General features: G+C 44.9%; 2 protein-coding genes across 7 annotated transcripts in view; one reads left to right on the plus strand and one right to left on the minus strand.

Annotated features, from left to right (window-relative positions):
- The first annotated feature begins 9,261 nt into the window (after positions 1–9,261).
- MPPE1 (metallophosphoesterase 1) lies at positions 9,262–19,549 on the plus strand. Of its 2 annotated transcripts, none has more exons than XM_049901264.1 (9): positions 9,262–9,542; positions 11,151–11,259; positions 13,735–13,838; positions 14,657–14,731; positions 16,476–16,584; positions 16,725–16,796; positions 16,877–16,999; positions 17,576–17,716; positions 18,079–19,549. In XM_049901264.1, exons 1-9 carry the CDS (start codon positions 9,262–9,264, stop codon positions 18,259–18,261), a joined length of 1,197 nt encoding a protein of 398 aa, XP_049757221.1. In that variant the 3' UTR covers positions 18,262–19,549. The 2 variants fall into 2 exon arrangements, with proteins under 2 accessions (XP_049757221.1, XP_049757222.1); XM_049901265.1 differs by having other exon boundaries at positions 16,728–16,796.
- GNAL (G protein subunit alpha L) overlaps positions 11,254–25,400 on the minus strand; it is a 264,809-nt gene continuing 250,662 nt past the window's right edge. For 4 of the 5 annotated variants that reach the window (XM_049901263.1, XM_049901259.1, XM_049901262.1 and 1 more), the window contains 2 exons: positions 25,021–25,088; positions 19,622–21,420 (listed from right to left, as the gene is read on the minus strand). In XM_049901263.1, the coding sequence (XP_049757220.1) occupies positions 21,274–21,420; positions 25,021–25,088 (215 nt within the window). In that variant the 3' untranslated portion in view covers positions 19,622–21,273. Of the gene's footprint in view, positions 11,654–19,621; positions 21,421–25,020; positions 25,089–25,400 lie in introns of those variants that run through there. The other variant, XM_049901260.1, reaches the window with a different exon arrangement.

Genomic DNA, 25,400 nt, shown 5'->3' on the forward strand with positions numbered 1-25,400 from the left:
ACCGGTGTCTGGTTGCGGCAGGGGGTCACGCTCTGAACAAGGCAGGGGGCTGAGAGTCATCCCCCAAGTATTTCTGAGGAAAGCGCATCCTTGTTCCCTAGAGCGTACATGTGGGTGGGTTCTGAAGACGGACCATGGGCCCCCAACGTTTTTGGTTGTAAGGACTGGGAGGTACCAGTTATCCTTGGACCCCTTTCATGCCTAGCTGGGTGACCTGAGTGGAGCCACTAGTCTTTCGGCCCCTGATGTAGGTAGGTGAGGACCCTGTTTAATAGGCAAAGTGGTGTCAAACATCAAACACTCACCTCTCCACCACACAGCTGAAACAGTTGTAGCCTGCCAACAAGGGTCTAGTCTCCTGAAATAGGCCCACACAGTTCCATGCAATGGGGAAAGGTATTCAAAGTCCATGGACTGTTTATGCCTGGACAGGAGCTGCTTCTGTCCCGAGCTCCCCAGGTTAGTGAAGCTGGGAAACTCTCTTTTCCCTTAATTGTGAATTTATTCCTTCTCTAAGGGTGGGAGGATGGCTCCAGGTGCTCAGCAGAGCCTATCTCAGGCCCAGGGAAATCAACAGCCACTGAAGCTGGCTTGGGGGTGGGGGTGGGGGGGGGCACGGTAAAATATTCAGAAGTACTTAGCTTTTGCTGAGAGCGCCATTTTTCTCTGGGTCCAGAGGTGTGAGTAGGCTGCGTGGCTGGCTGCTTCTCCCTGAGGAAGCTGCAGCTGAACAGTACTACCAGCCCACCACAGCCACTTCTGGAAATGGTGCCTAAGTAATCCCTGTGATTCAGGTCCGGTAACTCCTCTCCGCTTCTGAACCATCTCTCTCTCCCCCTGCCACTCGGTCCGTTTTCTTAGTTTGCCTTTGATGTCCAGGATTCCTTCAAAACCCAAACCAAACCCACTGCTGTCAATTCTGACTCACAGCGACCCTATAGGACAGGGTAGAACTGCCCCATAGAGTTTCTAAGGGGTGCCTGGTGGCTTTGAACTGCTGACCTCTTGGTTAGCAGCCATAGCACTTAACCACTACACCACCAGGGTTTCCTTCAGGACTCCTAGATTGTCTTAAATATAATTGTTTCACTCATTTTTTCGGGTCTTTGTGGTAAAAGGGTTTGCAGGAAGTGTCTGGGTATTCCTCCATCTTGGCCACACCTTATAAATATTTTAATTATAATTTAAATGACCTATTTTTGAAAAATAACATAATGTCAGCTGCTTTTCCTTAGCTGTGTGGTTGTCAGCTTCTTTTTATCTTAAAGGTCAGAGTCCTTCTCCGTGAGCTGCAGGCAGCTGACCCTGAACCTTCCAGGAAGGGGTGCATTTTCCACCTGAATAATGGCAAACCTACTGCAGGATCTTTAGGCAGCAAATCACCCATTTCCTGTTTTATTTCAGATGAACATACTCTGAATTGGGGAGCAGATGCCGACTTAGACCGCAGTACCGGTTCCATGTGCCAGCAAGCATTCTTTAAAAGGTAAGAGGGTGACTCAGTGATACTTTTCAAAGTATCGCTCCTAAGACTGTGTTACAGGATGTGATGGTTAATGGTATGTATCAACTTGACTAGACTATGATTCTCAGTGGTTTGGCAGACACTGTGTAATCACGTCCCATTGTGATGCATTTGGAACAGCCAATCGGTTGAAAGGAGGTGTGGCCTGCCTCCAGTGATTTGGAATAGCCAATTGGTTGAAAGGGGGTGTGGCCTGCCTCCAGTATATAACTGGATGTTTTGGCAAAGCTCACTCTTTTTCTACCCTGTATTCTTCTTCTTGTCCTCCAGTTTTTGAGATGTAAGCTTACGGAAATCTCTGGCCTGCCACTTGACCTGCAGATTGTGGGTTTGGCAACCCTGGCAACACCATGAGTCAGCAGAGGCTTCCAGCCTCCCACCTGCCTGAAGATTTTGGGTTTATCAGCCCCTGCAACTGTGTGAGCCAGCAGAGGTCTTCAGCCTGTTGTCCGACCTACGGATTTGGGACTTGCCAGCCCCCATGACTGCAGGAGCCATTTATTTCCTCACAAGTGGCATTAGCTGTTTCCTTGAAGCAAATTCTCCTCTCTGTGTATCTATGTGTGCTTCACTGGTTTTGCTCCTCTAGAGAACCTAGACTAAGATATAGGACATTGCTAGCTTTTAGGGTCTTGAGTATAGATTCTTTTTATATATTTTTTTCTTCTTTTGAGTTGCTTGCCTAGATCACCCAGGTGTAACAGAGCTGGAGTGTAGATATCCCCAGAGCTGGGGCATAGACTTTCCAGGCTGCCTGGATCAACCAACCTCAGGAGGCCTAGGGGAGAAATGAGGAGCCATCAAACATGTCTGGGTACAGTTCTACTCTTTTTAAGAGAAAACTGTTTTCTCCAGAGAGGCTCAAGGGAAGATTGTCATTACTTCCATCTAAGCAGAGAGTAAACTGGGCTTTTCCCTTTGTAAGAGTTCCATGTGGGCACTGGTGAGAAAATGTGTTTGGGGTCCCTATTTGCCAGTCTTTAAACTCCTGCCAAAGGCAAACAAGAACAACTGTGCGTCTTGTCCTCCTATTGCTATGACTTTTAAGGATTTTGAGACCAGTAATAGGACAAAGGAATGAGAATATGTTATGTTTGTGATTCTAAAATGTTTGGGAATGTGAGATGAAGTGTAAGCTGTTCATTCAGCAGCTGTTTGTTGAGCACCTACTGTGTGCAGGCATCACGCTGGCTTCAGGGATGTAAAGATGAACAAAACAATGTCCCTTTCTTGAGGGTGCTCACAACCTGGTGCAGTAAGAAGTACATTTTATATCCGGACACACAGATATATGTATATAAAAATGGAAACAAACGTTTAATGAAGTAACCCTTGCCTTTGTGCAGTACAGGCTGATATGTTACGTTGTTTTTTGTTTTAATCATATTGTGTTTTTGGTGAAGGTTTACACAGCAGTTTAGGTTCCCATTCAACAATTTCTACACAAGTTGTTCAGTGACATCAGTTACATTCTTCACAGCGTGTGAACATTCTCATTATTTCTCTTCTGGTGGTTCCATTTCCTTTAACCTAGTTACCCTGCCCCCTTACAGTCTCCTCTTCGTTTTAAAGTAATTGTTGACTGTTTGGTCTCATATGGGTGATTTTTCAAAGGAGCACAGTACTTACAAGTGATATTCATTATTTTTTGAGCCAATTTGTTATATAGCTACAAAGGGAACTCAGGGGTTTGTTTTAGTTCAAGGTTTGAAGAATATTTCAGGGCAATAGTTTCAGGGAGTCCTCTAGTCTCAACCAGTCTAGTAAGTCTGTTCTTTTATTTGTTGTTGTGTGCCTTTTTTTTTTTTAAAGGAATTTGAGATTCTATTCCACATTTTTCTCCCATTCCATCAAGGTCCATCTATTGTGGCCCAGAATTGAGGGGTCGGTTGTGGTAGCCAGGTACCATCTAGTTCTTCTAGTCTCGTGGTTTGTGTAGACTATTTGTCACGCAGACTGGTTTCTTCTCTGAGTCTTTGGTTTCATTCTTTTTTATTTTCCATTCTCTTTTGATCTGGATGAGCAAAGACCAGCAGTTGTATCTTAGATGAGTGCTCGTAAGCTTTTAAGACCCCAGATGCTACTCACCAAACTAGGATATAGAACATCACCTTATGAATTATGTTATGCCAACTGACTGAGATGTCTCATAAGACTTTGGTTCTAATCCTTCAAACCCAGAAATCTAATCCTGCAAGGTGTTTGGTTATATCTAAGAAGCATGAATAACTGTGCCCCTTATGTGCTTTATTATGTATATGAATATATTTACATACAGTCACAGGTGTGTATACATCTGTATACTCCTAGGCGCAGTGGTTAAGAGCTCAGCTGCTAACCAAAAGGTCGGCAGTTCAAATCTACCAGCCATTCCTTGTGAACCCTATGGGGCAGTTCAACTCTGTCCTGTAGGGTTGCTGTGAGTCTGAATCAACTCGACAGCAACAGGTTTATACACATATATACCTACATACATATGTGTATACCTGCATGTGTATTTTTTTTTTTGGTTGTTTTTGTTGTTTCAAAATTATATATGCCATAGTAATTACCAACAGGTTCTTTTTTTTTTTTTCTAATAGGTTCTTTTTTCTTGTGTACTTTTTAGTGACATTGTTTTCCTTTGTCAAGCTGTGTATACTTCACCCTCATTTGGCGTTATCTTTCCCATCACCAAAAATAACAAGTGTCTACCATCCAGCCCCGGTGGTGCAGTGGTTAAGGGCTCAGCTGCTAACCAAAAGGTTGGCAGTTTGAATCCACCAGCTGCTCCTTGGAAACCCAATGGGGCAGTTCTACTCTGTCCCATAAGGTCTCTCTGAGTTTGGATCGACTCAACTGTAACCGGTACTATCTAGAGAGTGAATCACCCTCTCCCCTGCCTCCCCATCCCCGGTAACCACTGATGGATGTTAGTTTCTGTATATTCTTATATTCTCCTTAATTCTATTTTTAAAAATTTGGTCACAACTCACCAAACTGATTTCATGGGTCAATAATGGGTTTCTTCTAGCTTTTTCAGAAATTCTGGAAGAGCAGTTGTTACCTTTAGAGTCACTGTCTGGGAAAAAGAAGTGTTCTTGTGCTAGAAATCAGAACACTGCAATCACCAGGATCTTCAGGGCCAAGTAAAGAGAAGTCTGCAGAGATTCCCATCTAGCCTTTGATCCTAGGCCAGCCTGCACCATGTTGAGATGCCTGGATAGTTTTCCTGCTGGATTGTTATTTGACAATCTTAATAAAACTGACAAATTGAACTTGGGGAACAAAAACAATAATATCTTAGTAACTTTTACAATGTTAATAATTAGTCATTTTTCCAACCCAAACCTGCTAATGCAAAGAAAAGCTCCTACTGCAGACAGAATTATTCATCCTTTAATCACAGGAAGGCACACACAGAATAGATTCTTTATCCAACCCTCCTGGTTCCTAGCTTTACAACCCAGTGATTCAAGATGAAGACACCTTTTCCCATTTATTTTTTGAGTGAGTATAAAGAGCTGGCTGCATGCGGGCTTAGTGTAGTATCCCACACAGTTCTGATGAAGGCCAGACCCTCCTGTCATTAGTCCAGAAGGGAAGAATGCACTTTTCTCCTGGGAGAGAACGAATCCCTCTGAGGCTACCCCTTCTGCTCTACAGATGACTCTGTCTTCATTTCAGAAGAAGAAAGGGGACTCACTTTGGCCATAAAACTGAAAACAGTGTTGGGAATACTAATTTGATGAGTATTACAAGTTTTGAGTAGAGGAGGAAAAGGAATTTTCCAAGATTTAAGTGAAAAGAATTCTGTTTGAGGATTTAGTGTTGGAAGGTGTCAAAATATGATTTTCCCTCTGATGAGTCGTTCAATTTTTTTTTTTTTTTGTAATGATCATGTTATACTAGAAAGATGATTCACGTGATATTACGGTTTTCTCAAGAAAATATGTAACAGCATGAGCTAGCATGCTTGCTCTTGCCTTTCTTCCTTCCCCTTTTCTCTTCCTTTTGGTCCTTTCATTTTCTTTTTACCTCCCTCCCTTCCTCCTCTTTTTCCTTCTAAGTTTTTCTCTGGCACAATGGCTCTGTGTAGGATACTTTTTATTTCTTTGTGGAAAAAAGAACTGGACATTGTGGGAAGGGCTGGATACCCCACACCTTTGGTCTATCAGTGGTGTACTTGTCAGGTACTGTGTCCGGGGCAAGGTCAGGCTAAATGGGCTCAGGGGAACAAGTGTATGTGGAGTAGGATCAGGGGGGAGCTTACGTTGCCTCATGCACTCTGAGTGCAGATACGTGCCCTGTCTCTGTGTCATTCGTTCTGCTCTTGGTGGCCCAGTGCAGCTGTGAGGACCACAGCTTCGTGTCCCCTCCTGATCTCTGAATCACTCTTTGGGCTGTCTTGTGTGGGCAGCATTGGGCTTCCATGTCTCCAGCTTCCTCACCCCTCTTTGTGTTCCTTGCCCTTCTTCGTGATAACTGCTCAAACAAGGTTCTCTCTGATTACAACAAGTGGGAGGAGAAGAACAATTATTAAGTTGCTATTCTGGTACTTCATCTCTTGTGAAACTTGGAACCAATAAAACAGCAAAGGTTGATATACTGGAAGGATTGAAACCCAACCCTAGAAGATTCCTTCTCTCTCAGATGGTCCTTTACAGCCTGAAGAAACGTAAGGCTTTAGGAAGTGTCAACTGCTTTGTGGGCCTTAACTTTTAGAATTTTAGGAGCTTCTAGGCCTTTTAAAAGAAAATGAGATCTTAAGACCAAATTGTTGTTTTTGATGTGTTTGGATGAAAACAAAACAGATTGGATGGTTTTAAGGAATATTTTTATTATCCTTTAGAGTCTCTCTCCTTTTATCTTTTATTAGTATCATCCAAGTACAGAATCCATGCCCTTAACCATACTGGTGAATTTATACGATCATTCTAAAGTTTGATTACAGACAAGGTGGAAGACAGCAAAAAAAACATTGTGACTTCCTCCTCATCTGTGCCAGATTAAGCCCTAGTGGCACAGTGGGTAAGCATTTGGCTGCTGATCAAAAGGTCAGCAGTTCCATTCACCAGCCAGCCACTCCTTGGACATCCTGTTGGGCAGTTCTACTCTGTCCTATAGGGTCGCTATGAGTTGGGATCGACTTGATGGCAACTGGTTTGGTTTGGGGCTTATTTTTAATTCTTGTGTGCAAATGTGTCCAGTTATGAAGACTGAACTTCACAAAGATTATCTTAGATTCCACAGAAGTGAGAGTGTTCTTGATTCCTTGTCTATCGGCCACGTTAAGATTACTAGCTTCATCTTAGAAAGTCACCTCCCCCAAAAAGGATGTTCTTTTTTATTTTTAAATAATTTTTATTGTGCTTTAGTTGAAAGTTTACAAATCAAGTCAGTCTCTCACACAAAAACCCATATACACCTTGCTACACACACCCAATTACTCTCCCCCTAATGACACAGCCTACTCTCTCCCTCAACTCTTTCTTTTCGTGTCCTTTTCACCAGCTTCTAACCCCCTCCACCCTCTCATCTCCCCTCCAGGCAGGAGATGCCAACATAGTCTCAAGTGTCCACCTGATCCAAGAAGCTCACTCCTCACCAACATCCCTTTCCAACCCATTGTCCAGTCCAATCCATGTCTGAAGAGTTGGCTTTGGGAATGGTTCCTGTCCTGGGCCAACAGAAGGTCTGGGGGCCATGACCACTGGGGTCCTTCTAGTCTCAGTCAGACCATTAAGTCTGGTCTTATGAGAGTTTGGGGTGTGCATCCCATTGCTCTCCTGCTCACTCAGGAGTTCTCTGTTGTGTTCCCTGTCAGGGTAGTCATCGGTTGTAGCCGGGCACCATCTAGTTCTTCTGGTCTCAGGCTGATGTAGTCTCTGGTTCATATGGCCCTTTCTGTCTCTTGGGCTTGTAATCACCTTGTGTCTTTGGTGTTCTTCATTCTCCTTTGATCTAGGTGGGTTGAGACCACTTGATGCATTTCAGATGGCTGCTTGCTAACGTTTAAGACCCCAGAAGCCACTCTTCAAAGTGGGATGCAGAATGTTTTGTTAACAGATTTTATTATGCCAATTGACTTAGCTCTCCCCTGAAACCATGGTTCCCAGACCCCTGCCCCTGCTACGCTGGCCTTCGAAGCATTCAGTTTATTCAGGAAACTTAAAATGATGTTCTTTATTCTTCAGCTCAATTAGAATCTACAGTCAGTGTCTCCATGTTCCCAAGCACCCACAAGACTTCAGGAGCTTCTCTGATATCCGAGCTCTTCCATGGCCTCCAGGTCACCAGCTATTTAGATCTTGATGACCATATCGAGAAACTGTGAAGCCAAATCCCCTGTCGTAGCCCATCTCAGGCCATCGTTCATCAGCCTTGCTCTTCAGATGCATCAAAATGCATGCTTTCTTTCTAGGGTGCAGAATTCATCTGAGATTCAGAATGAATCCGTACAGATTTCAAAGGGGTCCCTCTCATGTGTTGAATTATGTCCCCCCCCAAAATGTGTATATTAACTTGGATAGGCCATGGTTCCAAGTATTTTGTGGTTGTCCTCTATTTTGTGATTGTAAATTTTATGTTAAAGAGGATTAGGGCAGGATCATAACACCTTTACCAGGTCACATCCCTGATCCAATATAAAGGGAGTGTCCCTGGGGTGTGGCCTGCACCACCTTTTATCTCTTAAGAGATAAAAGGAAAGGGAAGCAAGCAGAGAGTTGGTGACCTCATACCACCAAGAAAGAAGCACTGGAAGCAGAGCGTGTCTAGATTAACAAGAAGGACCTTCCTCCAGAGCCAACAGAGAGAAAAAGCCTTCCCCTGGAGCCGACACCCTGAATTTGGACTTTTAGCCTCCGTTACTGTGACGAAATAAATTTCTCTTTGTTAAAGCCATCCTCTTGTGGTTATAGCAACACTACTTGACTAAGTAAGTCTTGACTAAGACAGTCCCCTAGAAAAGCCACAGCACATAAATGTCTTATCAGATGTCAGCCAGAGTTTTGAGGCTAACTTGTAAGACAAAACATTTTTTCTGTGAAGACGTACAGAATCAGATCACAGCGTTCATGCTTGACTCTCAGAACTCCTGACCTCAGAGTCCAGGCCTTGGATCTTTGATCTTCCATTGCTTAGATCAAAATACCTTGTCCATGAATATTTACTCCTTTTGTGGAAAAGCAGAGTGAAAAAAAATAATGTGTTCACACAAAGGCAACACATTAAAGGAGACTTATGATCTGTTGAATTTTAAGGTCATAGGGATGTGGGAGTAAATCCTTCTGTGAGTTAAATTACACTTACATAAGATTTGTTCATTTTTCCTATTATGTCTCCTGTATTAACAAATACCTTTCTGATGGATTTCCATTTAATGGTTACCAGAGTATTAATAAACCTTATCATCTTAGTGGGAAGATCATTCAAATAGCATTTTTCTGGCATATGGAGGTATAGAGACCTCCTAGTTCAAAGTGGTTTTCCTTACCAATAATCTGTTATCAGTGTAAAATTACAGGACACTAGTTAATTTGGGAATGTCAATAGGATTCTGTAACTCATCAGTTCTTCATAAAGGGAACTAGTGATACTGGCATTAAGGAATATACCTCAAGCCTTTCCTTTTTCCTTTAGGTAGACAGCTAAGACCGGAAACCATCTTCACCTTACCCAGGATTCCACCTTTTCTCCTGCTGAATTCTTGATGGATTTGACTCTTTGTTGCTGGCAACTCCTGGACAGGAGAAATGGTGACAATCAGACTGGAGCTTGGAAGGCAGAATTTTCATCCATTAAAGAGGAGGAGTTTTTTGCTGTTGAAACTTACAGCTGTTGTCTTTGCCATGCTCCTGTTTTGTGAATTTTTAATCTATTATTTAGTGATCTTCCAGTGTAACTGGCCTGAGCTGAAAACCCCAACTCAGGTCAGGGATCAGGGGACTCCTGAGCCCGTGCTAAGAGCCATGTTCTTGGCGGATACCCACTTGCTTGGGGAAGTGAGAGGCCACTGGCTGGACAAGTTACGAAGGTAGGAGCTAAAGCCAAGAATTATCCCCCCGGTCGGCTCAATGGCTTTGCGTACTCATTAGTTATGTTCCTCCCAAAGGCGGACATTTGAGGTATTTGATTTTTCCTTGAACTTACTATTTATATTTATTAGCTTTGTGACTCTTGACAAGCCACTAGGGCCCCTCTGCACCTCTGCCTCCTCGCTTGTAAGTCTGTTAACACCAGCAGCTTCACGGGCTTGTGTGGGGAGCAAAGTGGAGCTCAGTGAAGGGGAGCCTCCCTCCCCTGGGCAGGGGCTGGTGGCCCTTCACACTTTCACTGGGGTGCAGTTTTGAGCCCACTTAGTTTTGCCCTCTGGTAGGAGAGAGGGCAGAAGCAGATTGCACACTGGGGATGGGTCAGGTCCTGTTTCTCCAAGCCAGCACCCCCCCCCAGCATGTTGCTGTTGCTGTCACAGTTGAGTTGATCCAACTCATAGTGACCCAATGTGACAGAGTAGAATTGCCCCATAGGGTTTTCTAGGCTGTAATCTCTATGGGAGCAGATCACCAAGTCTTTTCTCCTGCAGACCCACTGGGTGGGTTCTAACTGCCAACGTTTTGGTGAGCAGCACTGTTTATATGCCTCAGGACACTGCATTCCCCTTTGTAGGAGATAAGCAGCCAGGATGGCACCTTAAAAAGGGGGACAAAACTGGGGCCCTGAGAAGGACATGGATCAGGCCAGCTAGGGTGGAGGGCACTGGCATCTTGAGCATGTGTTGTGTGTCAGTGCCATGCCATGCACCTTACCACCACTGTCATCTGGATCCTATAACTGTCCTGTGAATATAGAGAGGGCAAGCAACTTTCTCTAGGCCACACAGCTGGTCATGGGCGGAGCTGGGGCTTTTTGCCGTTGCCTAGCAGATTCTAGACCCTGATCTCTTTTTATTGGTTTGTCTTCCCTTCGGGGTGATTACTGGTCTGTGTGACATCTAGGAGATTTAATGTTTATTGGCTGCTACTTTATGGTACTGGCTATTTCTTTCATCAGCTTCCCCAACTCTGAATCAAGGGGGGAAGTGGGCCCCTTCCAGAAGTGAGACTTCAGCCAAACTCGCCCCTCCTGTACATGGCGCAGTGTCCATCTAAACTGGACATCTTTGGAGATTGAATTACACTCACTTAGACCACTAGGGCCCTCCTGAGGGCCCAACAGCTTCAGGGCAGTGTGGGGGAAGTTAGTGCGAAGTGCATGAGTGGCCCCCCACCAGCTCCTTTAGGGCCTTTATCCCACACTTAACCAGACCCAGACTCTTTGGCCCTTCTAAGCAATAAAGAGAATGGAAGAGCAGGACACAGAAGGAGAGTGGGGCCACATAGTGCACTTTTTAAATGGCCCCTGACACAGATGTCGGAGTCCCTGGGTTGTGCAAACAAGAGGTGCCTCAGAAGAAAAGAGCCTAGCAATCTGCTTCCTAAAGGTCACAGCCTTGAAAATACTACGGAACGCAATTATACTCTGCACACATGGGGTCGCCAGGAGTCGGAATCAACTCAACAGCAGTTGGTTTGGTTTTCGTTTTTAAGACCAGGCTCTACCCAGGAAACAAACTGAATCCTTATTTTTTATTATTTACCTGTAGAGAATGGCAAATGGAGAGAGCCTTCCAGACAGCTCTGTGCTTGTTGCAGCCTGAAGTGGTCTTTATTCTGGGGGATATCTTTGATGAAGGAAAGTGGAGCTCCTCCCAGGTAGGACCCTGTGGTACTGTTACCAGTCGCCAATCTGACACAAAGGGCCCTTGTCGTTTCTCGAGTAAGAATACACGTGAAATGCAAACCTTATCTTCAGGAAGCAAAAGGAGTCAGGGAGGAGCTAAGCCTCTCCAAAAGACTGACTTGAAAAGGGAATCAAGGCCAGGGCTTGTATGGGTTGGGTGGAGACAACAGAGTAATGAATATTTGGTGGGTGGGTACTTCTCAGAATGGCAGTGCGAGTTAATTTGGTTGCACACGTATCTGGAATCTAAGATGGTATCCGCTGATACTCAAGATGGAGTCCTCTCGGCAGCCCTTGGCATCACTTATTATGGGATACAGCGCAAGCGCACTTGATCTTCGGTGCCACATCGCCGTCTTCAGAGGGCTAAGGAAGGTTAAACAGAGGTCACACTTTGTTCTTCTGCACATGCGGAGCCTGTCAAGGAGGAGGGGACTAGAAAAACACTAAGAAGGAGATAGTAATTCTTGGGTTGTTTCAATCTTATCTCCTGTTGACAGGGTGGGTTCCTGTTTACCCAACTTCTAGATAGTAATTTTTTAACACTTCTTTTGTTCCACCAGCACAGTTAACCCCATCTGTCTCCCGATAGGGTGTGGTTCCCTGTTTACCCAACTTCTAGGTGATAATCTTTTAACAGCTCTTTTGTTCAGCCACCGGCACAGTTAACCCTGTCTGTCTCAGTACTGGAAACCCTGATGGCGTAGTGGTTAAGTGCTATAGCTGCTAACCTAAGGGTCGGCAGTTCGAATCCGCCAGGCGCTCCTCGGAAGTTCTGTGGGGCTGTTCTACTCTGTCCTATAGGGTCGCTATGAGTTGGAATCGACTCGACGGCACTGGGTTTGGTTTTTGGTTTTGGTCTCAGTACCAGTGCCCCAGTCCTGCTCTGAGAGCCTAGGTAGCACCCAGAGAATTCATAGACTTGAGCATCAGCTTGGCTGGAAGTTTTCTGAGTGCTGATATTACAAATGGGCAGTCTGCTTTGAAGACTTTTAAGACCTGTGTCTAATGGTACTCTTGAGTTAGGTTGGCTAACCTGTTTGTGTCTGTAGGAAATATGTTCATTAGTCAGACATCGTGGAATGTCAGAACGCACTTTCCTTTGAAACCTGTGGGGGAAAATCAGTCCTGATGGATGCTATTTCAGTTGTCACCAAAAGGACAGAAGGCATTGAAGTGCAGTTAACTTCACGCTCTTATTTTAACATCAAATTATGAGAATTCTGGTGCAGAAGTTACTTGCTTCTCTCCTCTTATTTTCTGTGTTTCTTTTGAGTGAGAGGTTTGGTATGAAATTCCTTTGCCATTAAGGGGCTGGGGTCCCTGACTGGGTTTTATTGTGACATAAGCCAGTATACAAACCACAGAGAAAGGTGGTTTTCATCTTAGCTACCAGGATTCTTTTCTATGAAAAAAGAGCTGTTTTTGCTGCTTAGGTAAAAATGTTCAGCCCCTCATGGTTTGGGGGATGGGGATAGTTAAAAAAAATTCATTGGCACTTCCCAGAATGATCCAAAAGATGTACAAATAAAGTCTTGGTCCGGATTGTAGTGTTTGTTAAAATCTAGGCTATAATTAAATATGAGGTAATGGAAATCCTATTTTTAAGAAAAAACTGGTGGTAAACTGAGGCTGGATGCCTATGTTGCTTTTGTAAAATGAAGGCCTTTCTGACTTCATGTTATTCTAATTTAAATAATATCTGCTAAAGTGAAGTCTGTGTGTGTGCATTGAAGGACTTTCTACCCTGAATATTCCCCTAGGTTGGGCCATATTTAAAGCTTTCAGGATAAAGTGAACTACTGTTCAGAATAGAGGTTGACTGCCTCACCCAGAGTTTGTCTAATTGTTATTTTTAGGCTTAATAAAAATAGGAATTATACTTACATAATTCTCAAACTTTAATATTTAAAGACAGCGTCGGAATAACCTGGAGATACTTGTTGAAGTCCCTTACCTTGCTGTCCTTTTTTTCCTCCCACGTCTCACCAGCTCTCGTTCCCACAGTTAGCTACAAGGGGAATGTGGTGCTGAAGGACGGTCTCATCCTTGTCTTGGTCTCGACACAGGAGGACTTGGCATTTTCTAAGAGCCTGTTCTTATAGCATGTCCACATCAGAAGTGATCCTCATCCTGGTTCCAAGCATGCACTTCAGGGGATCTTAAAATAGGTGTATATACCAAATGTTTGGGGGAATTGTCAGTTAATATCTTAAGATTCGGGGGATACCATTAATTAAAATTTGGTATCAGATTAAATAAGGTATTAAGTGTAGTCTTGCAGAAAAAATATTAAACAGAGTTAAAAATTCTGGGTTCTACATTAGCTTTATGAGCAGCTGATTTAGTATAGGGGAATTAACTTCTCATCAAAACAGGGATTGTATTTTTAGTCACAGGGAAGAGAAAGATCTCTGGCTGTCAGCAGTGACCCTTTTTTCCCACAGGCCTGGGCCAATGATGTGGAGCGGTTTCAGAAAATATTCAGACACCCACAGCATGTGCAGCTGAAGGTGGTTGCTGGAAACCATGACATTGGCTTCCACTATCAGTAAGTAGTTCCCTGAAGCATTGCACCGTGAACCCATTACCATTGAGTCATTTCTGACTCGTCATATGACAGAGTAGAACTGCCCCATGGGGTTTCCAAGGCTGTAATCTTTACGGAAACAGAATGCCACATCGTTCTCTTGGAAGCAGATTGCTACATCTTTCTCCCTCGAACTCTGACATTTCGGTTAGCAGCTGAGCGCTTAACTGCTGCACCACCAGGGCTCCTATTACACATGAGGGCCCTTGCTAACTCTCATTTTAGACCTGCTAAAATTCAGGGGAAAGCCTTATTTGTGCTGTATTGAGGCAGTGTTTCCTCAAAAGATGTAAACTTTGGAATATAAACCCCACAAGGGCAAGGATTTTGTCTTGGTGCAAATATTTGCTGAATGAATGAATTGTATGTGTCCTTGGGAGATATATAACTTGAAACTGCCATTTTGTGCCAATTATTTTATTTGGGAATCAGAATAAAACAAGCCCATTTAGACTTTAATAGATAACTGTTATGTAGTGCTGATGAATGGCCAGCCTGGTTTAAGCACTTTACTTTCATATATTAACTCATGTAATCCTTACCATTATCCTATTATTTTATCCCTTGTACCAGTGGGGAAACTGAGGGCCAGGAGGGTTAAGTAACTTGCCCCAGGTCTCGTAGTTAGTCAGTAGTAGAGCTGGGAATCAGGACCGCCGAACTAATTAATTGTGGTTGTCTGTGCTCAAATCCTGAAAATTACTTTCTTTATTCATGATAACTCTAAGAGGTTCTAAAATATCTTGTTCTGAAAGATGCTTTTTTACAATTGAATATAGGATGAACACATACAAAATAAAACGATTTGAGAAAGTTTTCAACTCTGAAAAGCTGTTTTCTTGGAAAGGAATTAAGTGAGTATTATTTGTGAATTCTTATGAAGACCTTCAGTTCTTGGAAACTTAAGTTTTTAAAGGTGACCACCAGACTGAGCCAGAACCCTGCTCTCCCTGGCCGATTGACCATCTTTGGCTGTCTTTGTCAGTGGTCACCACAGGAGGTTGCAGATGGGAATCCTGGGCCACCCAGGTTTTCAGTAACAGCCCATGGTGAACCATCAGTCTGGCTGTGCCCAGCTGCTGAGGGTACAGCATTTCTGTGTGGACTGGCTCTGGGCATATGCATGCCACCTGTCTCTGTGTGAAGGAGTATTTTATTGTTCCAGATTTTCTCATTTTGCTTTATGAAGGAAGCCCTGTAGCTGTGATGTCCTAGGGTTTGTTGGCAAGTGGGCGCACTGTGGGGGGAGAGGCTCCTCCACTGCACCCCCATCAACTTTGAGAACAAAGCAGCCTCACCTGCCCACAGCACCAGTCCCATGGCTGTACCCTTTCTGGCCTGTGTTTGTGCTGACAGCACAGTGGACAAGACTATCTATATTATCCTAGTTTCCACATAAGTGGGCAAAAAAAGGTGCGAGGAGAGTGTTTGGGCCACAGCAGCGCTTAATGAGATCACTTGTGTGAAACTGGAGAGACAAGGATTCTGTGGGTGTAACCATTCCGCCCCTCCCTGGCCTCAGGGGAACTGAGGTGGAAAGGAGACATTTTGTTTGTTTCCCGGCAAGTGTAGTGTTTAGGAAACTTTAAAGATGTTTATCCTATTTCAGATCATTTGATTAGGTAGCTCCTGTATTCCTTAAACGATTTAAATTTCAAGCGGTCTTTACTGGCAGGTATCTTCTTCATGCCCAGTTGGTATGTGCTTAGGAAATAAAAGCCTATTTAATGGGAGTCTATTGATACAGTGGTTGTAAATAGCCATAGCTGACTTTGTTGTTATTCTAGTTTGGGATTACCCACACCCAGTTAGTTCTGCGTCACCCCCGCCCCACTTGTAGAGTACCCTGCATTCCTGAACCTGCCTGTGGTCATGCTACCCAGTAATAGCCGTGTCTGCCCTTTACGGAGTCCTTTCTAGAGGCGGGCTGTGTTCTGAGCACACTGCCCTGTAGTGTCATTTAGTTCTCACAATAAGTCTATTGCATGGGTGTGCTGTTGTTCCCGTTTTTACAGGCGAGGCACAGGGAGGTTACGTGCCCAAGGACGCATGGTTCAAAGTGTTAGACGCTGTGGCCTGACCTCAGAGTGCTCTGTAATCTGGGATTTCTCACAAGTTTAGATTTAAAAGCCCTTTTACCATGTCTTGGATTTAACTCCTAGTAGTGCTATTTTGTCATATCTCCTTTTACTTAAAAAAATAGAAAATTAGCCTAGTTGAGATTTATAGCTGTTCTGGGGCTTGTTTCTTCACATGGTGGTTGCCTAGTTTTTATTTTATGGGGATAATATTACCAAAAGACACCAAACTCATTGCTGTCGAGTTGATTCTGACTCATCCAAAAACCAAACCCAAACCCACTGCCTTTGAGTTGATTCCAACTCATAGCGACCCTATAGGACAGAGTAGAGCTGCCCCATAGAGCTTCCAAGGAGTACCTGGTGGATTTGAACTGCCGACCTCCTGGTTAGCAGCCATAGCACTTAACCACTACACCACCAGAGTTTCCTTCTGACTTGACTCATAGCGACTCTACATTACAAGGGAAATAATACATGGAGCCGGGTGGCCATGATCTTTGTTTTGATCCCACCTCAGCTTTGTGATGGTGAACAGCGTTGCCCTGGAAGGGGACGGCTGCAGCATTTGCTCCGAAACAGAAGCTAAACTCATCGAGCTTTCTCACAGACTGAACTGCTCCCGAAAGGTAGGAGACACTGGGAACACCGCGGCACCTCCTGATGTGGCAGTGATCAACAGTGGCATGTCTTGCTCTGTTGTTCATGCCCCCGTCCCCCATTTAGTGAGCCTGGGGCTGGGCGGGCTAACGGCCTGCTTTCTCCCCAGCAGCAGGCGCCCCCTTCCGGCCCGTGTGGAGCGGGGCAACAGCTCCCGGACTCAGCCCCAGTCCTTCTGCAGGTGAGGGGGCGGGGCGCCTCTGTGCACCAGGCCCCGCAGCCCAGGGTGTGGTGCGGTCACTTCTGCCTGTCTTTAAACAGCATTATCCACTTTACCGCAGCAGTGATGCGAATTGTTCTGGGGAAGATGCTGCTCCCCCGGAGGAAAAGAACATCCCATTCAAGGAGAAATACGACGTGCTTTCTCGGGAGGCTTCATACAAGGTTTGCAGGTGCACCGTGATGTTAATGCCACAGTGTCCTTTTCATTGGCTGGCGTTTTTGTTCTTGTTAGAACAGAGTAGATTTTCACTGAAAGATGGATAACTCGGTCGATAACTAGTTATCAACTGGAAGATGGAGGGCAAGGTTTTGGCATGATCCCAGATTTTCTTTTTATTATTTTCTTTCTTCAGTAAATCTACTTGTTTCCCAATATCAAGTTAATAGTCTCAGCTATTCTTTACTCAGTTTTTTCACCAGTTTAAATATATTTGGAAATGTGAATGGCACTGAGTTAACTTTTTGGAGACAATTAAAATGTGCTTTCATATATATATATAAATATATATATATTTAATATATATATATAATGCAAATGCACATGTCTATAATTATATATATAGATATATTTTTGTTTTGGGTATATGTATATATAAAATCTGGGAGGAGAATAGATTCTGAGAGGCTGGCCTTACCTTTGATATTGCATAAACAAGCCAAATGATTTCTAAGCAAAAACAAAGCAGCCCTCCAGATGAACCATTTGGCACCCGACTGACTGAGCCCCCGGCCCCCCAGCTCCTGTGGTGGCTCCAGCCCCGCCTGGTGCTGAGCGGCCACACCCACAGCGCCTGCCAGGTGATCCACGGCGGGGGCGTGCCGGAGCTCAGCGTCCCGTCCTTCAGTTGGAGGAACAGAAACAACCCCAGCTTTATCATGGTAACGTTGAAGTTTATTTTTGTCTGAAAGCTTCCCTAAATAATTAAGTCAACACCAGTAATCAACTACTGAATTGCTGCAATGTGTAATAGTATAGAAAAGCCGTAGGTAAACCACCCCCCACCCCGCAACATTGCCCTCTGGAAACCCCCCTCTGAGAACACACAGAACGCTGCTCCTGGAGTAACTGCGCGGTGAGGGAGGAGGAGCTTACGGAGGGTATTTCATCCTTCAGGGGGGTCCAGTGGCCTCGGATGTTAGACCCCGTGTGAGTGTGTCTGTGTGTCGGGGGCGGGACAGGAAGTCGGTCCTGTCCCAGCTGTGCTTGGTGCTCTAGCCTACCGTTCTCCTTTCTTTTCCAGGGCAGCATAACAGCCACAGACTATTCCCTCTCCAAGTGCTACCTTCCCCTGGAGGGCACGGTCCTGGCCACCTACTGCGGAGCAGCTGGGATCCTCCTGGCCCTCATACTGGCTCACTTTGAGCTTTTAGCTTTGCCTTTCCTTTGTGGCTGGAACCTGCTTAGGAAGCATAAGAGGATATGAAAAGCAGGAAACTTTTGCATTTAGTAATTAATGTCAAAGCCAAAGAAACGGAACTTGGGGCAGTTCTCATGTTAGAATCAAGTAGCTGATGAATCCAAACGTAGGCCATCTTGAGGCACATCAGAGGTATTCTCAGCCGCTGATGTGAATCACTTTAGAAAACGTGGACTGAACTCTTCTCATGCTATGAAAATGGACATGTATTCTACAGCAGATCTGTTTCGTCATTTTTAACAAATAGATGTATAACAGAGACTGTTTTTGTACAGTATGTAAATACTAATTCATCATTTGCATGCACTACGCGTCCTGATGCCCCGAGGGATCTGCAGCACCCCGACACCTGGGAGGTGCTGTGTCTGTAGGAATATTGGGTTTGCTCTGCCCTCCTATGAAGTGGCTCAGATCCCTGTTATAAAGCTGTACACTTGAAAGATACAGATGCTACAAGCAGCAACATTGTTTCATAGACTCCTGTCTGTGTTAAACTAAGGGACCAGATCCGTAAATCAGCGAGAATTTTCTCTCCAGCAGACCAAGTTGCTAAATCTGAATTGAGTGCTGTTGTTATCAAAAGACAGTTGAAAAAGGAGTAGGAAATGGCCCCTGATAATGTAAAAAACACGCCTTGATAGTTCAATGGCAGATAAAATGTATTCTTGTTCTTCTTTCTCAGAGTCTGGCTTATTCTGTAATCAAACTTTTAAATTAGAAAGTTAGTGGGGAACTGTTGATTAATAAGGAATATAACAATACACAGCTTAGTTTTTTGGGCAGAGGAGGTGTCTCCAGTTTTCATGTTTTACACGGAAAATGTAAGGGGAAATGAAAACAATTTCCCTTTTATATGTCTCAGTTCAACTGAGAGCTTTATAAAGCGGGTAAGGATGAGCTAGACAGTGATGAGCTTATAAGGACTTGCAAAATGCTGATTTATAGAGTAAACTTTAAAAAATTAAACAAAGAAACTAAAAGCAAATTAATGACTAAAAGCGAAGTACTATCCCTTCTCTGGATCTGTACTACTGAAGATGTAATTTTTGACATCTTGTACAGGCTAGCTTAGACCCCTATAGGAAAAGTCCTGCAAGGCTGTGGGTCTGGAAAGCACATGAAGCCTCACCTCTGAGGAGATTTGTGCTTTCTAGATATTGCACCCTAACTATTGAGACTGCGTTTGTACAGCTTTTTCAAGCATGAGAAATAGCCATGTATTTTGACTTTCTATTTCAAAAAATGTTTTCTTCAAAATATTTCAATAAATTTCTTCTTCAAAAAGACAAATGAAGATGCCATCCTTGGATTATCTTACCAAACAAAAAACCAAAGCTGTTGCTGTCCAGTTGATTCTGACTCGTAGCAACCCTACAGGGCAGAATAGAATTGCCCCATAGGGTTTCCAAGGAGCGGGTGGTAAATTCGAATGGCCAACCTTTTGGTTAGCAGTCATATCTCTTAACCACTGCGCCACCAGGGCTCTTAATCAGACACAAATGTTGATACCAGTTGGCTGTTCTTCTTGATGTTTACTTGTACAGTAGAACCTGTGGGTCAGTGAATGGTTCCCAAGTTTTGACTAAGCAGATGGGACCTGTTCCGACTAAGGGTAGTATATAAAAGCCTGTAAATAGCAAAATAAGTAAGAAACATTGTCTCGGAGAGAAAAAAAAATCCTTGGCTTCCTGGAAACAGATGAGATTACCATTTGTACACTAGAGTTGATGTCAGTGTTTAAAGTTGAGGCTCAGGTAAGCATAGGCAGGTGGCTGCGACAGCTCTGCGTGGAAAGGTATGGATGTTACAAGAGTCATATTTATATATATAATATATAATATATAATATATAATTTTTTTTTTAGCCAAGGAGCATTAAAAAAAAAAAAAAAGTACCAGCCTGATAAAAGATGCTGCATACTACAGATACCATTCATTCCCTTTTCAGAGCAAGCAGTAGGTGATGTTGACATTAAGCTGTTCACAATGAAAACATTCCTTTTACAGGTACAGCCATAATCAAGGCACAGAGATCTACAAAGAGTTTTCTTTAGTAGTTATACAAAATAATATTACATCTTGTGGTCTGTACAGTATGGTAAACTGGCAACAAAACAATAAAAGACTCTGGAAGAAGACCCTTGGCCTAGTATAGTGAAGGTGTGGAGAACCATTTTTAGACAGGACACATTTTGCAGCGGTGAATGTGGTAGGTTTTCTGCCTGAAGGTAGCACAAGTGTGTGAGGCTGGCAGGGACTCTAAGTGTAACTGGAACGTTTCCCTTCGCTGTCTCTGGGCTCTACTCTAAGTCTGGGGGCAGTTAGCGCGCGCGGTGAGCCGGCGGCGACATGAAGCTAAGATCTCGCTACGCTGCTCCTATGCTTCCGCCATCACGCTCTACTGGAAGCAAAGTGCGTTCTCCCAATCTACCAAGTTCTTCCTGAAGAATCCACAAGTGAACGAATGGATGACTAAGAGAAGCCCCACGCATCGTCGCCAAAGGAGAGTTGACGTTTGCAGTGATACAGTTGGTGGGGTTTGAGGATGTTTCGGAAACGAAAGCTACAAGACCAAACCCGAGGGGAACAGAGGTAGCCAGAGGCTTGGTGGTCACTCCGGGCGGACACAGCAGGTCGTCAGGCAGCGGCAGGACGCAGCGAGGCGCACTACCTCTGCCTGGCGTGGCGCGGACACAGCAGGTCGTCAGGCAGCGGCAGGACGCAGCGAGGCGCACTACCTCTGCCTGGCGTGGGGCGGACACAGCAGGTCGTCAGGCAGCGGCAGGACGCAGCGAGGCGCACTACCTCTGCCTGGCGTGGCGCGGACCCAGCAGGTCGTCAGGCAGCGGCAGGACGCAGCGAGGCGCACTACCTCTGCCTGGCGTGGCGCGGACCCAGCAGGTCGTCAGGCAGCGGCAGGACGCAGCGAGGCGCACTACCTCTGCCTGGCGTGGGGCGCACAGACGGGCAGCCCCGGCACAAGCTCGCTGCCGGGCGGGCGGAGGCGCCGGGCGCGGCCTCACAGGAGCTCGTACTGCTTGAGGTGCATCCTCTGGATGATGTCGCGGCAGTCGTTGAACACTCGGCGGATGTTCTCCGTGTCCACGGCGCAGGTGAAGTGCGGGTAGCAGTAATGCTTGCCTTCGCCGGTCGCTGTGCTGATCCTCTGCAAAACAGGGGCGTCTGCGGGGGCCTTTCGCCGGAGCGCCCCCACTTCCTGGTCTGCAGAGCTCAGGCTGCGCCTGCTCAGACTCAGACTCGGGGTTTTTGTGGCCCTCTTGTTGGTTTTACATAGGAATTGTTTAAATATTGAATGCTGTGCTGGAAACCCAAAGAACCTTAAAGCTTATCTCCTGCCACAGGAAGCCCGAAGTTCAGTCAAAGAGACAGGAAATACATTTAAATTCAAGGTAAGATTTTCCAGAAATGGAGTCTAAACCAGCACCGTCCCATAGAACTGCCTACAACAATGGAAATATTAGTATTTGCCCTGTCCAACATGATAGCCACTATGACCACCTGAAGTGACTGAGGATCTGAGTTTTTAGTTTGACATAAATTTACATCTAAATAGCCACGTATGCGCGGTGGTGCCACACTGGACAGCCTTCCTTCAGAGGCGGCGTTTCCTGAGGGGCGTCTCCGGGTTTAGCAGTGGGATGTTCATGGGAGTTATGGGTGTTCTGTCCTCAAATAGGAAACCCTGGTGGAGTAATGGTTAAGAGCTATGGCTGCTAACCAAAAGGGCAGCAGTTTGAATCCACCAGGCGCTCCCTGAAAACCCTGGGTGGCAGTTCTACTCTGTCCGATAGGGCCACTATGAGTCGGAATCGACTCCATGGCAATGGGTGTGGTTTGGTTTTTTTGGTCCTCAAATAACTTTGGGAAACGCTGGGTTAAATGTCCTCAGTCTTGATCTGTTAGGACACTTTGGAATGGCATGTTCCTGTGCATTGTGAAGCTAAAGCATGGTGCTTTGCTTGTATGTGACTCCCTGAGTCCCTGGAGTCCTCCTCCTGTCCCCTCCACTCCCACCCCTTCTTTTTCAGCAAAGCACCTTTTGTTTTGTTTTTTCTTGCAAAGCGCCCTGTACTTTGGAGAAATGCTGACATAATAGAGAGGTGTTGTGAACAAGCTCATTAGATTATGAAATGCCTCCCAGATGGGCAGACCTATTTTTAGCAATAGTTGGGCTTCTTTAAACGTTTTTTTTCTTCTCTTTTTTAATTTTAGAGACACTGGGGTATGTAGGTTATATTTCTTTTTAACCCTGAAGCACCACATGAGACATTTGGTGTAGTTAAGTGCTTAGTGAATGAATGAATGAAATCAGGCTTTCTTTTGTAATAATCTGACCTGTTGGCCCTGCTTGGGGCAACAAAAATTTAGGAAATGGAGTCAGTACAGTTTGTCACAATTGGCAAACTTCAAACAGTTTAAATTTTTAATCACACCTGGTTTTCCACTGATTTTCATTAAAAATGACAGAAATAAACTTGTGTAGGAAAACCAGGCAGCCCCAGGTTCCCTGTGGCCCTCTCATAGGAGGTAATGTTCAAGGTAAAAGGTATCCTCTTGTAAAACACTCAGAAGCCAGCCAGAAACACGAAGGCCTCTGACACACGGTAGAGTTTTCAGACACAGCTGTGGCCTCACAATCACTGTCCTCTGCTTTAAAAGGTTCAGGATGCCCACCCTGGAGAAGGTGGCCCAGGTCTGAGCTCTGGCCGGCAGCCGCTCTCCAGTTTGAGGGACATGGCAGGTGCTGGTGACTGGCAGGTCTCAGGTGACCTGGCTTGCCCCCTCCCGCTTGATCAGGCTCTGAGCTTTACCTCAGAGATGATTCATGCCTCCTCTTAAGTGGGGAGGTGGCCTCATCTGGGACAACCCCTACCCGGTAGTCAGTGCCTCTCCTAGGCCATGGCTGTGACATCCATTTAAGGACACAGACACAAGTGGCCCTTTTCCAGAGTCGGCTTCTCAGTGCACCCTCTCCCAGCAGCACCTGCTTCTCTTCATCTAGCGGGTGTCCTGCCACTCTGCCTCTCCCTCTCCATTTATCATGCCCCCCACCTGTGTTACCAAAGCTGTTGTTTTACCCAAGACTTGCTCCTGTGCAGACTCAGTGCTGAAAATAATTCCACTGCACTCCTGGCTGCCTCTAAGTCTGGAGTGACAGGTTCTAACACCAGACTTCTCAGAACATGCTCGCTGCCCCAGGCAAATCCCAAAATTCAGTGTAGGTAGATACCTCCTATGCCTTTGTATCCCAGACTTGCAGGCTGCACAGAAGTTACTGGAAAAAAGGTTTCTCTCTAGGGTTTGAATGGTGGTGGCATGACTACGCATTTTTGGTGGTGTGTGTAACTCAGATTCTAATCTTTGATCTAACTGCCCAACACTTAACACGGCTGGTTGATTTCTCAGTATTGAGAAGCTGTGTAAACATTGGGCATTTAGACCAAAGATCAGAATGTAAGCCACACCTCACTACCACAAAATGAATGCTCCTGCTGCCACCATTCAAACCTAGAGAGAAACCTTTGTCTACTAATCTAAACGTTGGCAGTTTGAAACCTCCCACCAATACCATGGAAGAAAGGCCTGGCAATCTGATTCCATAAAGATTACAGCCAAGAAAACCCTATGAAGCAGTTTCCTCTGTAGCACACAGGGCTGCCATGAGTCAGAATTGACTCAGTGGCAATGGGTTTGGCTTTTTTTTTTTTTTTAGTCTTGCAAGATGCTTCTCTAGAAAGGGATCCCTTGAGACACTGCAGACTAAACTCCCTTACTGAGGAGACTCGATGTGCAGCAGGACGGTGAAGGTTCTGAGAAGCCTTGTGAGAAGGAAACCAGTCTCACTATTAACAGAGCATTTCCCAGCTGTATCTACCTGCAGAACCCTTTCCCAGCACTACCTGAAATTCCCTGGGGAACATCTCAAAGAGACGTGATTTCTCGTCATTGCTACAGTCTAACTCAGTATGGGATGAGAGAGGCAGCCCTCATGGCCTCTGCACTGGGGAGAAGGCGGGAGAGGGGCTCCTGAATGTGGCAAGAGGGTCTGATCAGCCTCCAAGGCCCCAGACTCCCTGCTGCAGACAGAATGGGGCTCCTGTCCCCTGGAGCAGTCAGTAGTCAGCTGGCTGTGTCTTGTCACCTTTTGTCTCAAGCTAACAACACCTCGTGGCTGGCTACACACTCCAGAAATATATAAAAATACGGACATATATATACCTATCTGTAGATGAAGCAAAGGTAGCACCATCTTAACAATTGGCCAACTTGAGTGAAGAGTCTATGGGAGTTATTTGTACTGTTCTTTCATTTTTTATATAATTTTGAAATTATTTCACAATAAAAAGTTGAAGAAGGGGAAAATGTCTGAATCTGAGCTGGTCCACTTTGACATGACCTGTGAGAGTTTCTGCCTGGAGCAGGTGTGGCCCTAAAGTGTGGGGCTCGTACTGCAGACTCTGCCCAAGGACCTTCTTGGAAAACACGAGTGGTCCAGGCCTACGGAGCTCCAGAGCAAGCCCTGGACCCCACCTGCTGCCTGGAGGCTGTGTGGCCTAGGAAAGACACCTAACCTCTGTGGGCCTGTTTGCTCTGTGGTGAGATGAAGGTGATTCTACCTTCTCTCACCTCTGAGAGTTTTGGGGACAGATTAAATGAGATCAGGTAAACTTAAGAATTGTGCAAATTACAAAGAGAAATACAAGTCTTAGGTAGTAGGAAGACAAAGGTTAAGAAAATTACTTACCAAAAACAGATCCCGGATAAAGAACTTGGCTCTTGTCACTTTGGGATCCTCTCCTGCATCTGGTGTTGCTGCAGAAATTAAAGATGGAATTTTAATTAAGCAATGTGAAACAAAGATACAACTCTATGGAAAACATAAAAGGAATTAAAATAGACTATGTATATTGTTAGCATTAAAAGACATGTATGGTGAGGCAAAAAGCTAAAGTGGAATTTTCATTCCCCGCTTCTCCTCTCAAATAATTTTATTTCTAATATGTATATAAAAAAAATTTATTTTTGGAGGGATAACTGCCACTCGAAACGTTGGAAAGGGACTATACCAAACTCTAGTGCAGTCTTCGCCTCCATGGCTAGCAGGCGGATTTTCCTCGTGACCAC

Source organism: Elephas maximus, chromosome 11 (genome assembly GCF_024166365.1).
Source record: "Elephas maximus indicus isolate mEleMax1 chromosome 11, mEleMax1 primary haplotype, whole genome shotgun sequence".
Taxonomy (NCBI): domain Eukaryota; kingdom Metazoa; phylum Chordata; class Mammalia; order Proboscidea; family Elephantidae; genus Elephas; species Elephas maximus.

Coding starts and splice junctions, on each gene's coding strand:
- MPPE1 (XM_049901264.1), top strand. CDS start 9,262: ATGGTGACAATCAGACTGGAGCTTGGAAGGCAGAATTTTCATCCATTA. Junction 13,839..14,656: donor GACATTGGCTTCCACTATCA/GTAAGTAGTTCC, acceptor AATTGAATATAG/GATGAACACATACAAAATAA. Junction 17,717..18,078: donor ACAACCCCAGCTTTATCATG/GTAACGTTGAAG, acceptor TTTCTTTTCCAG/GGCAGCATAACAGCCACAGA.